Here is a 14,343-nt window from a genome sequence, read left to right as displayed (position 1 = left end):
TTTGTCCCTTTGTGACTGGGACATTTCACTCAGCATAATGTTCTCCAGAGTCAACCATTTTGAATAATATTGCATGAGTTCCTTGTTTTTTAATGGCAGCATAGTATTCCATTGTACGAATATACCACAGCTTCTCTAGCCATCCGTTTGTTGATGAAGACCTTCCTTTATGGGACCAGCCGTAACCCTAGCATGCTGGCCTTCAAGAGCTGCTACCGTCACCTGATTGGCTGTGTCCTCCAGTCTTCTGTTTTCCAAATGGGAGTTGGCACATTTGTGAAATGGACCAGGAGTCAGTTTTTGGCAACAGGGAAGAGAGACTGGGAAGAATCAGCAAGAGTCTCTTGAGTTGGTTGGAACGAAGCCCTAGAGAGATCTTGGGGAACTAACTTGGTGAGGGCAAGCGCAGAGTATCTTCCCAGAACACACAAAACCCCAAGTTAGGAAATGTCACCTGCAGTATTTCTTCAGCTTTGAGACACTTCCATATGTCACTTAAAGACCGTGAATCCTCGACCTTGTGAGAAGTGGAGTGGAGGTGCTCTCATCCTTGGATTAGATGGCCCTAACGCAAAGGCCCTAATTCACCAGCTGCTCCTTGGGAGAAAGATGGACCATTTCCTTTGTGTTTTTCTGCCTATAAAAACCCAGCGGAGGGTCAGAAGGGGCCATCCCCAGGTAGATGTGAGAATCCCATGCAGAGATGTGGGGAATTGACACCATCACAAATACTGAGACCCAGTTTCTCCATGAACAAAGGGAGCAGAGTGGTTAAACCGAATCTGAAGCCTGGTGCCTCTGTTTCCTCACTGCAATAGGTAGTAAGTGGGCCTCCCTCTGGTGGCTGTAGGGAAGTAAGGAGTGTCTGCAGAGAGGATGTCTGAGTCCTGGTTGGTATGCGGCCACTGTGTCATAACAGTTCCTGTTGCCTTTTTCCTATGATTGCTGTTAATTCAGCTCTTTTAAAAAAAGAAATTGTTGTTAATATACACAGCCGACTGACTATATACCAGCAGTTTGTACATGAAAAACACCAATTACACAACCATTTTCACCTTCTTCCAGACTTGCTCCCCATTAACATAAACTCACTGCCCACGCTCTCATCTAAACTCCTGAGGTGCTATAAGCAGTTTGGTCCCATTTAGATACATAAGTAATACTCAAGCAAACATTCTCTACTAGTTAAACTAAGCTGCTTGATTTTAAGACCTCTGCATGTTTCTAGTTTAAGATTGATTTCTTTAGGGTTCATTCGGCCTCTGTATTTCCATAAAGTTTGGTTTCTGTGAAAATATGAAATGCTATTGTGAACATTTGCCCTTCAGATTGTATTTTTCTATAAGGTCCTTCTACAGAATGTTCTGCCTGTTTATTGATAGTTTTGCTAGTTTATTGATGTTGCTTATTGTGCAGTTGTGAGGATTTTTGTTTATGCTAAAATGGAATTCATACTGAAGACTATAATCCGTCAGCAAGTGCTTCAAGCCTTTATTTTCCACAGACAAGGTCTTACGCATGTCACAGATTTGAGACTCTTTCACCACTGTGCTGCTTTCTTTCCTTGCTGCTTTCTTTTTAATTCACTCATTGTTACACATTTTCCTCTCTCCTTCTCCCTTCCCCACCTGCCCAGTCCACCTTGCAGTGAACTTCTTGGTCCAGATTTCCTTCCTCCACTTCTGATGTGCTTGCTTCGTTTAGTCCAGGTTTTCAGATTGATTGTTCAGCATACAGGCTGAATAATGATGGGGAAAGGATGAACACTTTTCCCGATTTTAAGCCACGCTGTTCTGTTCAAATGATTTTTGGTTTATGTACAAGTTCTTCATAGTACATTTAAGTGTTCTGGAAGTCTCATTCTTTTCAGTGTTATCCATAATTTATTATGATCCACACAGACAAATGCTTTTACATAGTCAATAAAACTCAAGTAAACATCTTTCCTGGTATTCTCTGCTTTCAACTAAGATCTGTCTGACATCAGCAGTGATAATCCCTCATTTCACATCCTCTTCTGAATTCAAATTTTAAAAGATGATGCTTTTTACATTACTCTCCTGTGTCCTTACTGTTTGTAGTTGTAAATCTGGAGGACAGACCACTTTAAGGCTTTTCTTCACCCTGCATTAGAGCAGAAGCATTTCTCTACATCCCATCAGCCAAAACAAAGCATTCGAGTAGTTTTTTTAATACTGTGATACATCACCTTCTCTGGAAACAGAAATGTCTTCTATAAACATGAAATGTGTGCAGAGGAACTAGACTAGAGAGAGAACTGGAAGACCAGGCCTCACTGGTCCCCGTCTACTCACTAAGGGCAGCAGAGGGAGGGCTCAGTACCTCTTGGGGTCAGGGACAGAGGATGTGTTCTTCCACCAGGTGTTCAGGGCACAGGCCGCCTTTATAGAATCTGGTGTGACTTGCAGGGTTTTGCTCCCCATTTGTGACTGTCACCTGGGTGCTGCATCTGGCCAGAAGATAGTTAATGCAGATTAAAATGTGTATTAGTAAATGCAATGTGCCAGCACTTATCTATATTAATAACAATTTTAAATGGTCCAGAAAGTCCCTTAACTTTCCAGAGTAATTGGAAGGAAAACAAGAGTTCTGTTTGCCTTTGTTAGAAGGTAGGAGAACTGTGTTTTTATAGCCTTTTGTTGGACCAGTCCTGTAAGTGTGTGTTAAGTTCTTTCACAGTCTGGGACTTGAGCGCTTTTCAACAGAGGTGTTTGGAAAACTACAGATAAGGGCTTTTTAGCTGATTGCTTATTTGTAAGACTGTTAATGCTACCAAATACTCAGCACATGTTTCAGTTAAAACAGAAAGATGGCATAAGTGAGATAATCAAAGTGGAGTCTTCAAATTAAAATTTTAAAAAGTGATGTTGAATGAATAAGTAATACAGGTCACATGTAATGAAGCCAATGTTTAATAAGAAGGCATTCATGTATGCACGCTAAAAATCTTCAGAGCTGAGTTTCTACTACTAAGTTTTTAAGTCAGAGCTTTCAGGTGAAGTTTTAGTGCATCTGCTTTTCTGACATGTTTTCTGTGTTTCTTTTCAGATCTCACCAATATATTTGAGTCCTTCCTGCCTCAGTTGTTGGCTTATCCTAATCCCATAGACCCTCTCAATGGTGATGCTGCAGCCATGTACCTCCACCGACCAGAAGAATACAAGCAGAAAATTAAAGGTAAGAAGGCACACAGTATAGCCTGGAGTTTGGAAGGTGCCAGTATCTTGGGTTTTTTAAAAGCCCTCAAGTTGTTTTTTTTTTACCGTTGTAAGAACACAGCGTGTCGTCTTGAGCAGAGTGTCCCAGTCTCTAGTGCCAGGGATCTTGGTGAGCTCAGAGATCTCGTTAACCAGGGCTGCAGAATCCAGAAGAGAGGTGAGAAGTAGGAGCAGGGAGGGTGGAGGGGGCAGGCTCACCTGTAGGGAAGTACAGTGACAGGAGATCTGCCAGTGTCTCTGAGAGCCAGACAGAAGGGCCTCACTTTCCTTCCTCTTAAAATTAGAAAACTGGACTTGAGAGTAAAATATAAATTTAAAGATGAAATCTTAAATTTGTTTACAAACAGGACTCATCCTGGCCTCTCGGGAAAGCAGTTAATGTTTGTTGTCATAAAATTGCACTGCATTCATTAGCCTTCCTCCTGTTTTGTTTTATCTCTTGAGCTACAATGCCACTGGCTGCCCGGCTGGCTTCCTAGCTCATGACGAAGCTGCTTCTTGTGGGAAGTTTGCATCCAGCCCTTTTTCCTCCACTACAGATAGCGAGCCTCAGTACAATGTGGTGTTTCTGGTAAAGCTCCACTGTGCTCTTGCAATTAGAACCATGCTAGTGGAGGGAGCCACAGTTTGCGCCTTATTTAGGGAATCCTACTTTCCCAGACAACTGATTATTGATAGAACATGAATTTTATTAGTTTGGGGGGTAAAAAGATGTTCCCATTTACAGTGGGAAGCATTCACATTAAAAATTCTAAATAAATAGGCGAGCTCTGGTGGCCTAGTGGCAGGAAGATGTACTGCAATCCCAGAGGTGCACGGTTCAAATCCACTAGATGCTCTGCTGGAGAAGGAGGAACAGTCTCCTCCTGTACCAGTCAGATCTGATTTGACGGTACACAGACACACACACACACAATAATAATAAAATAAAATAAAAATTTAAAAAAATTCTAAATAAATAAAATACTACCAAAAGTAAGAACTACTCAGAATGCATGGAAACAAGCCTTCCACTTGTTAACAAACCCACGCTGCCTGGCTGCCCAGCCACAGAGGTCCACAGGACGTGTGAGTCCTGGAGAACGTACCTCCATCGATGCTGGTAGGAAAGGTCTACCAGAGCTCAGCATACAGATCCTCACGTTCCAGGTAGAAGCCACACAGGAGCTGTCTGTACTCTCTTGTTTCCCTTCTGTTTCTTTTCATTTTCCTCAGGCCTCTATAGGTTTGACGCTCTTGACATACTAAAGTAGAACCATGGCTACTCCAACTAATTTATCTAGGTTTCCAGGGCTTTGCAAGTTAATGTCTGACTTGCCTGGCAGAATATCTGCATATCTAAGGAAACATGTATTTCAGTAAAAAAAGCAGTCAGTTTCAACTGGCTGTAATTCTGTTACTATGTAAACTTCTGACAAAGGAGACCTGGATACGTGGGAATGCACTGTGTCCCCATGGTTCCCATGTGTGTTAACATCAGCTGTTCAGCACTCCCCCTTTGAGGAGCCCTCCTGCCTTCTTACATTGGATGCTGCTTGGCCTTCAGGAACCCAGCACTTTCCGAAATGGGAATTCTTTCTTAGTAATCGGAGAAGATAAATGGCCATTAAGGCTTGTTTTCTCCTACTTCTGCCTATCTATACTACCTGTCCTTCTACGGTACACTTCTGTCTGTTCATCTCTGTGTTTATGTGGTTTGTTTTTCTTTGCCATCCTTTTCTTCTTTTTAGCTGGAAGTAACAGGTGCCCCATCTTTTCAGAATCACACTCTCCGCCCCCTTCACCTGCCCCTCCCACACACACATACATCAGTTAACAGTTCTCCACAGGTGCCCATTCCTCCTCACTGGCCGACTCCACAGCCATTACCTGCCCCAGAGACACCTTGAGGGCTCCAGCTAACCATTTCTTTTCACTTCCAACCCTGGCTCTGTGCTGTCACTCCTAGAGTCTCATTTGTGTCTCATGCTTTAAGAAGTCTGCCACCCCCTTTCATCCAGATCCTCTGGTCCCTTTCTGAGCCCCGTTTTCCTGGACCTCTCTGCTGCCCTGACATTTCTCATCACTCCCAGACTTTGCTCTGCACTCCTCACTCGGTCCCACCTTTTTTGGATATGTACATTTCTCAGGTTTAGGGCCTTCCTTTCTGGGAGGTGACTGCCAGAGGCCTGTGTCTAGGTATTTCACATGGCAGGTCCCACAGCTCTGCTACTGTGTCAGCTGAGTATCTGCTTAGCAGTCACCCTCAGCAACCAAAGCTGGTTCATCCTGCATTTAGAACATTGAACCCTGTAGAGCCAGGCAACACTGGAGCACCTGCTGACGCGTCATTTCCCTGTCCTGATATCTCCACTAGATGGCATCCCTGCTCTCACTAGCCTCTCTGGTACTGTTTTGAAGTCTCATCTTTTTGCCTTCAATTTGACAAATTATAGGAGTTTCAGATACTCAAGTAATATTCTTTTCCTTAAAACAGCCACATACCCACCTTGCAGCTATAGCTAAATCCTTGCATTTTTAATTTGCTTCCCATTTTTTAAATGAGGCAAATGTAGGCCTGTCTTAGTGTCTTAACACTGCCAATCCTATGGCTTTGGTCATGTTGCCTGCTTCCTCCAGTGCCCTCCAGCCTGCTGCCCACAGCTTTTCCACACTCCTCCACTCCTGTTCTGACAGAAAGTGACTGCCCCCATTTCCACCAAAAGAAGAAAGACCTTCTTAACATTGGTCGTGTTTCTCCTGCTCTTTAGTGACCTTCCTCTTGATGTCTCAGTCTCCTCAGAGACCTTGCACCTAGTATATATTTATCTCCATGAATGAAGTAAAGGCTAACATTTCAAATGGCAAGTGTCAGAGAACAGTGGTTTCTCAAAGGGGAAAAAAACCCTATCAACCTGTTAAATAGTAAAACTATCATCTCTAAGGCTTCATTAAACATTTCACTGCACAAGGTAGAGTCCAGTTTTGCCATGGTCTCTGGCTCCTCCCCTTCCTCCCCTACCTTTAGAGATGTAAAAACCATTCTTAGCTAGACTCTTCTGCATGATTCAAATTTGGCAGGTCTTTAGGCCAGCCCGCTTATCTTTCCCTTGCAGCTGCTCCCTGCAGCCTGGTGGAAAAACAAAGCCGAGAACCTGAGGAGATTTGTTCTCACGCTCCATTTTGAATAGGCCCCAACAGTCTTCTTTCTTCATGAGGTGCATAGGCTATTTATTTGGGAACAGGATGCATTTGGAATTTTTAGGACCAAGTTTAAGGGTCTGCAAAACAGCTCTGGGCAGTTTTGCACCAGCTGATTGTGCCAGGCTGGCAGCTGAAGCCCTCAGGTGATAGATACCTCTTCGAATCCCTCGGTTTCAGACAAGTCCCTGGAGCTGAGCACTCTCAGTGACTGAGCGCCTGCTCACACCAGCTGCTTCCAGACCTGACAGGCGGATCTGTTTAGACTAAACTCTATTTTTAAAGTAATGTATTTGAGCTGGCTATAATTGCAAAACTGCATGTCTAAAAATGATGGGAAATTTCCTTATAAATTACTATAGAGGCATGCAAAGCTCCCTTCTAGCTGGAAGGCACACAGTTTTGTTAACACGGAAAGCCAATAGGAAGTATGGGCTTCCTGTTTCCCTCTTCTTGGAGTTTGGAGACATGCAGCCATCCTGGGAAGTCAGTGAGAAAAGCACTGGGGGTGGTGGGCGCGTCCCAGGCCTCTGCTGCTGAAGCCTCTGGGTCCCCTCAGGAGGTGAGAACCCTCTGGAAAGTTCTGTGATGGTGAGCAGTGGTCTGGGCCCCTGGGGTGCTCTTCAGGGCTCTGTGCCCCTCTTGGTTGTCCCCATGGAACCAGGTGTGAACTTTTGCATTCCAGCGCTGTTTCCCGTGGGACTGCCCTGCTTTGACAGCTCAGGAGCAGCCATCTTGGTCGCCCTTGGCATCAGGCGCGGCTCAGGTGGCCAGCGAGGGGTCACCCGCACACGCCTGCCTCTCACTGTGCCCTGTGTTCTATCTGTCCCTGCCCATACAGAGTATATTCAGAAATACGCCACAGAAGAAGCGCTCAAGGAGCAGGAGGAAGGCACGGGAGACAGCTCATCGGAGAGTTCTATGTCTGACTTTTCGGAAGACGAGGCCCAGGACATGGAGTTGTAGTAGAAAGTGCACCTGCTTTTCAGAAAGACTATTATTTCCTAACCATGAGAAGCAGACTATAATATTCATATTTAAACAAAGCAATTTTTTTTATTACTAAACAAGGTTTTTATGAATAATAGCATTGATATATATATATTATATATCACCCTTTAGATCTTGATTTATTGGTCATTTCTCAACCTGAGGTGCATAGCATATTCCCACATTCCATTTTGGTAGCAATATGCAGTCCGAATGCATGCATTCATAAGTCCATGGCCAAGGTCGCCTGTGCGCTCCTGAACCGACAAAAGAATTAGCCACTCTGATAGGTAGACATGAGTAGTAACCATCTTCTTTTTACCGATGGTTCCAAAGAAAGCAAACCACGCAGCCGTTGGACATGAAGATAGACTAGAGCTCTGTCCAAGTGGAGAGGAACCAGTCGGGGAGGAAAGGCCTGCCTGGAGCCTTGAGCACCTGCCCAGAGAAGCCAGAGCTGCCCCTCCCTCCTTCCTGTTAATCCTAGGTGGCCCCATTTCTGTGGAATAACAGTGTATAACAAGGAGCTAATCAGAGTATTGAAACGTAAAAGCCTTTTTTTGACTCAGATTTTAAGTCCATTTTTTTATGTAGATCCTGCCCTTAAAGCTACTGGGCCTGCAGAATGAGTGCTTTTGCTTTGGAGAGTCTTTTGAAAGTGTTTTCTGAACCTGATCTTTTTTCTTGAGGGTAGAACTTTTATTTAAGAGGACAGGACAGAAGGACAAAAGTGACCAGGAAGATGGCACGTCTGTTGACCCCAAAACCCAAATCACAGCCTGCTCCTGCTGTCTGGCCGGTGTGGAGGGCCACCTGGGATAAGTGCTTTAAATGGAGGGCCTGGGAGGGGCGCGAACTGTGCTTAAGCGGGGCTCCAGATGTCAACCTCTTCACCAGGAGGAGGGGTTCCTCCTCGCTCTGGGGTCACCAGTCCAGGAAGAACGCCTGTGGACCCCGGGGACCCACTCCGGTTTGCTTGTCTCCCGCCACTTGCCTGGCAGCAGCCCGGTCACCATCTGCCTGTGGGAGTGGGAAATGGGTATTTTAGACCCAACACACATTTTAAATTTGAAATGCATAATAATTGGAATAAAGGTTCTTAGACCCAAAGTGACTCTACATGGGAAAAACAAACAGCTTTATTCAGAGTGTGACTGGCTAGGACCGAGGGATTCAGAAATGTGATGTAGTAGAACAGGTTTTGAAGGAAGGTTTTTTTCCCCCCTTCCTGTGTATATTGTCGAGGGGAAATCAGACCATTGAAAATGCCCGCTAATCACATGTGTGCTTTGCTAACCATATGTCTAGGCTGCCACCAAGGCCCCCCACATCTCAGTGCTGCCTGCAGATTTGGGGAGAACTTGGAGACACTTTAGGCTGTAACTTTGTATTTTTTATTTTTTTATTTCCCCTTCCATAACCGATAGGACAAAATTAACCAATCCTAAAACCCCCCAAAGACAACTTGCAAATGTCCCCCGGGAGACTGGCATGTGCTTATCTGTGCTGTATTCCACAAGGTTTGCGGCAGGGAGCTTGAAGGGATCTTTTTTTTTTCTTAATTAAAAAAAGCACAATCAATCTTTCCTTTGAAAATCTATATAAAGTACAACTTGCTTTTAGCATGATTATTTTCCTAAATAAAAGACAAATAATTTACTTATTTTATGTTAATTACGGGCATGAAGCAAAAGGTTTTCTTAAAAAAATTAAATGCAGTTGTGTAGGGCTGAGGTTAGTTAACTGTGAGTCATCTCTAGCATTGTGGCTTGTTGGAAGGGTAGTAGTAACTATTTAACATGTAATGGTGTACTTTAACTCTTATCTAGCACGTTGTCTTCGCATTATTTGGGGGCGGGAGGGCCTCTGGCACTGTCTAACCTGCTTACCTGCTGAAGTGGCAGTTTGCTTGTGCTATAACCTTTATTGTAGGTGCTATTTAGGGTAGGCTTAAAGTACTAGGTGGTGATTTCAGTTCAAACAATAAAAAATTGTATTTTTTCAATATTGCATAAGCAATAGTGTTCTAATTACCTTTCCAAAAATAATGTCCAGATGATAATTGCTTACCATCTTGTCCAAAACTAGTTGGAGGATTCAAACCAAGTATAGGGCAGATAAGTGTACGACTGGATCTCTGCGGGAAAACATCCACAGCCTGCTTCTGCAGAAATCCCCAGAAGGACAACTTGGAGGGAGGGGGAAGGTTACAAGGGTTAGATCTGAGTGAGGCTGTAAGGGGGGGAGGGGTGCGAGACTGAGGGCTGCTGTCTCCCATGTCTGGGTCTGTGAGGAGATGAGACCCCTGTGGTGGACGGGGGAAGTCCCTGGCACCCTGCAGTTGCCCAGGTCTCATTCTGGACACATGAATCCTTCCTGGGCACTAACCTGGCTCCCAGGAGTGCTTTTGGCTGTGTGGGCCTTTCCTGCCCCATGAGAACTCTGGATATGTGGTACGGAATCCTCCTCTAGCTGGTTCTGCCCTTCCCCTGCACTTGTGAGTGGTGAGCTTGGAGACCACACTTAAGTTAGGGTACAGGCAGCTGGAGGGGGCTTGGCTTGTGAATCTGGGGTGTTAAAATCCAACGGGGGATGATGGAGTCATCTTGGGGCATCATGAGGTTTTCTCAGAATTGCTGGCCCTCCGTAACACTCAGAAGAGCCCCCTGGAAGAGCTGTCCTCTTCTGGTGGTGAAGGCAGTGCTCAGTCCAGGCGGTCTCCGCACTTCTGTGTCCCTTCGCAGTCCCCCGGCTCTTGAAATCCTGCCTTGTCGTTGACCAGCATGAACCATTCTTTGTCCCTACACAGATGACTGTGCTCCAGTGATAAACCCAGGCACCTGAGCCCAGTGGCCCTCACAGAGTGGCCTGCGAGGGCTCGCTGGACCTTGAGTCAGGCAGTTTAACTCCTGTCTAATCACAACCCTTGAGGTTACAGTGCAAACGGGGGGTCAGGGGGGACGGGCTTCACACTAGCAACAGGATTATCACATATAGTCCTCTCTCTCCAGTACCTAAGGGTCTCCCCAAAGGAATTTCTCCAACAGCTCCCTGAAGTGCTAGTTGGTCTTAAGCTGTCACTCTGTGAGGGTACTGTGGGGGTGACAGGAGCTCTGGTGGCATAGTTTAGGGTTTGCCAATCAAAGGGTTCACTGTTCAAACCCCCCTGCCACTTAAGAGAAAGATTAGGTAATCTGCTTTGGTAATGACAGCCTAGAAAACCCCTTGTGACCATTTCACTGTGTCCTATCAGGTCACTGTGAGTGGAAATGGAATCGACAGTCGGGAGTTGGGGGTTTTGTGTGAGGACATGGGCCGACAGCCCCTCCGCCAGTCACTGTGACTTCCAGATGCCAGGCTTCTGGGAATTTGGGATTGACCCTTCTGTGTTTAGGGACTCAATTAGAAAAGTGAAAAAGACTTGCAGAAATTAGCAGGAATTGTCATTTCTTTCCCCCCCCCACATTTACGGATTGGGCACAACAAGCTTCCTAGATCTTCTGAATCTGTTCATATTTTCTCTGGCTACAAGATACGATGACTCCCTCAGGGTCTGGGTGTGCAGGTTCTCAGCACAGAAGGGCCAGGCTCGCCCTTCAGCAAGCGCTGACTCTGACTTGGGGAGAAATGGCCATGGTTCTCTGAGTGTATTTGGTAAATTGTGTGATGCTTGAAGAGAGAAAGGGATTTATAGGCCCTTCAGTGAAACCTAAGCTTTTTGTCTTTTCCTGCCCATTCTCCTCCCTCTCACCATTTCCCTCGCATTGTGATGGGCACTTCTGTCAAAAGACAAATGCCACCCCTGGCTAAAACCTCTTAATGGTTGTGTAGAATGAAAACTGTAAACTTTTTTAAATAAAATGTGTATATACCTTGGCAAGTGGCTGGACCTTGATCAATAAGGTGATAAGAGCCCCGGGATTAGTTCATTGGGGTCTCTGAGCAGCAGACCTTGGCTCTTGGCTGATAAATGGCCGGCTGGGTAGTTTGGGAATGAACTGTCTCACTTAGGCAGCATTACCCACATCCCTCCCTCAGAGCCTGTCCTTGCCTGGAGCCCAGAAGCCTCGAAAAGCTCGCACTGGAGTCCTAGGCCAGCACTCCCCGTAGCCTCCAAGCAAGTCAGCCAGGCTTTCCAACCTCGCAGGCCCAGTCTAGGAATGCTCAGGGAAGGAGACCAGCTTGGTCTGGACCGCGCTGCAGCTTCCAGCCATGCACCAGCCTCCACCTAAAGCACTTGCTCTCCATGACCACTAGGTGACAGTGTTGACCAGTTCCACAGAAAATCTGCTTGCTTCATTTTCTCAGAAGGCCCTAAGACAAAGGATAGTTTTCCCTTTGGATGGTGTTCTGTGTGCTCACTCCCCCACCTCTGTTTTCTCATCCTCGCTCACCGCCCCCCCCCCGCAGATGCATTCTTTTATATTTTGCTATGTATGGTTGGAAGCAGGAGTGACATCCACTTCCCAAACAACATGTCTCTGGAACCTATGAACTTTGATAAATGACCTTAGTTACAGAAAGGCTTCAGGCCTTTTGTTCATTAGGTCACTATGAGTCATGCTCGACTCAATGCCAGTCAACAAATGGAAGGCCCATGAGGTACCCGTGCCTGCCCCCCTCTGGACAGGGGCAGCACAAAAACCTTGGGTCACCCTTGTGGACTCCAGTGCTCAGGTACAAAGATGTTCAAGTTTCTTGCACGTGGTGGTGGGACAGAGGGCTGACAAAGGCGTTGAGTTTCAGTCCCCACACTTCTGCCCATCTGTGCCACCTCGGGTCCACTGTCAGTGTCCATGGCGACAGGGTCTGAGTCTGACACTTGGTGTCTCAGAACATGCCCTGGGCTCTGAAATGATGCTGTCACAGGACACGGTATTCTGAGAAGGCACCTTATTGACCTCTAAGACTCCATAATGTCAAGATGACTGAATATTTAGGCCAAAGCACTTTTTTTTCCTTGAGAATTAAAAGGTCAATGAATCCCATGGACAGCCATTCTCTTGATCTTGCATGAAGCAGTAGTTTTACACACTGCCCCATGAAGCTGTACTACTTCACTCAGTCTGTCATCCAGTCATTGGAGCATTGCCCCTTTTCTGGGAAGGGAGACTGAGTGAAGCATGTTGTCTTGGAAAAGGTGGCAGGTTGCCTGCTCTCTGCCCCAGAGAATAATTGAGTGTCTCCGACAGGGCCCTGGTGGTTCCTGCTCCTGCTTAAATCCAGGACAAAGGACCTTCATGTCCCCAAGGCCCCGGAGCCACTGGACAGACAGGGCAGTTCAACAACGCAGAGGGCTACCCACCCTCCTGTACGCCAGCACCTCATTCCGTGGGAATTGGGGAGCTTTTACTGCTATGTTTGTGCCTGTGTTGTGTACGTGCAATGAAAACATTTCTTTTTAAAAATAAGACTGTAAACTTTTGAAGGCTTAGAGCTCCTCAGAGCTCTTTGCGATCAAGACTTTGCTTCCAGGACCTAGTGTCAAGTGGTGGGGTTGCTCCATCTTGAGAGCTAGCCTAGAGAGGGGTCACTGAACTGCTGGGGCATCGACTTCTAGGCCCCTCTCAGCCCGCTTTCCTGTGGGTGCAGCCTCAGGCAACCAGGGTCACAGTTCCAGAGAGGCTTCCTCTTTGGAATCTATAAGCAAGTCTCTGCCCTTGTCACCTAGTGTGCATTTAGCAGTGTGGAGCAAAGCTGCTGTAAAGCTTTGAACAGAATTGTGGACATCGTCCATAGGACTCCTCCAGAGTCGGAAGGCAGCTTCTCCGCTGACCCAGGTATTTCCTGTGTGAGAGGCACTGAGTGATTTGGTTCCTCATCTGGTGTGAGGCAGAATTGGTGCTGGAACCTGGATCTTCGGGCTGGAGATGTGGGTTCTTTCCACATGCCCACACTGCCAGCCCCTGTGTCCATCAATACCAGCTAGAGCACCCTGTCATCAGAACACAATCCTAGGCCCTTGCAAGAGGCTTTCTGTGTGTCCTTTCAACCTGGCTGCCTCCTGGGGGCTCAGGGACTTTCCCTTCACAGAACCCCATGTCCACCAGCTTCAGAGGCCCCAGCCTCACACAGTGGAATTGAAATGTAGGTTTCTCTCCAAGCCTCCACTCCCACTGCTGTTGGGTGAATTCCTGATCAGCCAGCACACAAGAAAGGGAACTGCCCAGGTCTCCAAGGCTGGAGGAACTAGGGAGAACATCCTACCTCACCTCACACCCCAGGGCTGGTGGTTCCAAACCAGCCCTTAGCACCTGAATGCTTGAACTCATGTGACACTGGGGCATCTTCACAACACACAGACTTTTTTTAAAAAAATCCCTACTGCTTTCAGGTTGATGCCAATTCTCAATGACCCTGAAGGACGGTAGGGTTTTCTTGGCTGTAAACCTTCACAGAAGCAGAACTTTCTCCAAGGAGGCTGGTTGGTTTTGAACATTTCTGTTAGTAGCCAGATGCCTTGCCTTTCCCACGGCAAACTACACAAATAAAATGATCTAAGAGTCATTAAAAAATCCGTAAATGTTTTCTTTAACAGTACATTCAGGATACTATTTGCAGGTTATAACTAAGCTGAAAGCAAGATTTTTGAGAAAAGTTGAATATGAAGCTTTTGAAAGCCAATGACTTTTCACACACCCACCACATCTCAATTTAGATGCTAAATTCCCCGTTAAAAGTGACAGGTCAAAATCATGGTGGTGGACTCGGAACCAAAGCATAGCTGACCGGCCAGCGATTTTCAGAGGCTGTAAATCACATGGAAGGAGACTGCCCAGCCTTCTCTCTGGAGCCGCTGGTGGATTTGAACCTTCAGAGATGCCACCTTTGGGTTAGCTGCACAACTCTCCAGAGACTAGGCCACCAGAACCCCTTTAAAGTGGCATGTGGTCATCTTATGCTCCTTCGAGTCAACTGTGACTCATAGCGACCC

The 14,343-nt window shown here is 46.3% G+C and overlaps 1 protein-coding gene across 2 annotated transcripts in view; it reads left to right on the top strand.

Annotated features, from left to right (window-relative positions):
- The window catches only part of UBE2H (ubiquitin-conjugating enzyme E2H), a 112,650-nt gene extending 105,265 nt beyond the window's left edge, over positions 1–7,385 (top strand). For both annotated transcript variants that reach the window (XM_006887121.1, XM_006887120.1), the window contains 2 exons: positions 3,070–3,198; positions 7,261–7,385. In XM_006887121.1, coding sequence (XP_006887183.1) covers positions 3,070–3,198; positions 7,261–7,385 — 254 coding nt within the window. The remainder of the gene's footprint in view (positions 1–3,069; positions 3,199–7,260) is intronic.
- Positions 7,386–14,343: the final 6,958 nt, after the last annotated feature.

This window comes from Elephantulus edwardii, unplaced genomic scaffold (assembly GCF_000299155.1).
Source record: "Elephantulus edwardii isolate Elephantulus edwardi_28Jun2011 unplaced genomic scaffold, EleEdw1.0 scaffold00055, whole genome shotgun sequence".
Taxonomy (NCBI): Eukaryota; Metazoa; Chordata; class Mammalia; order Macroscelidea; family Macroscelididae; genus Elephantulus; species Elephantulus edwardii.
Note: the sequence above shows the minus strand (reverse complement) of the source record. Positions and strands in the feature narration are given on the sequence as shown.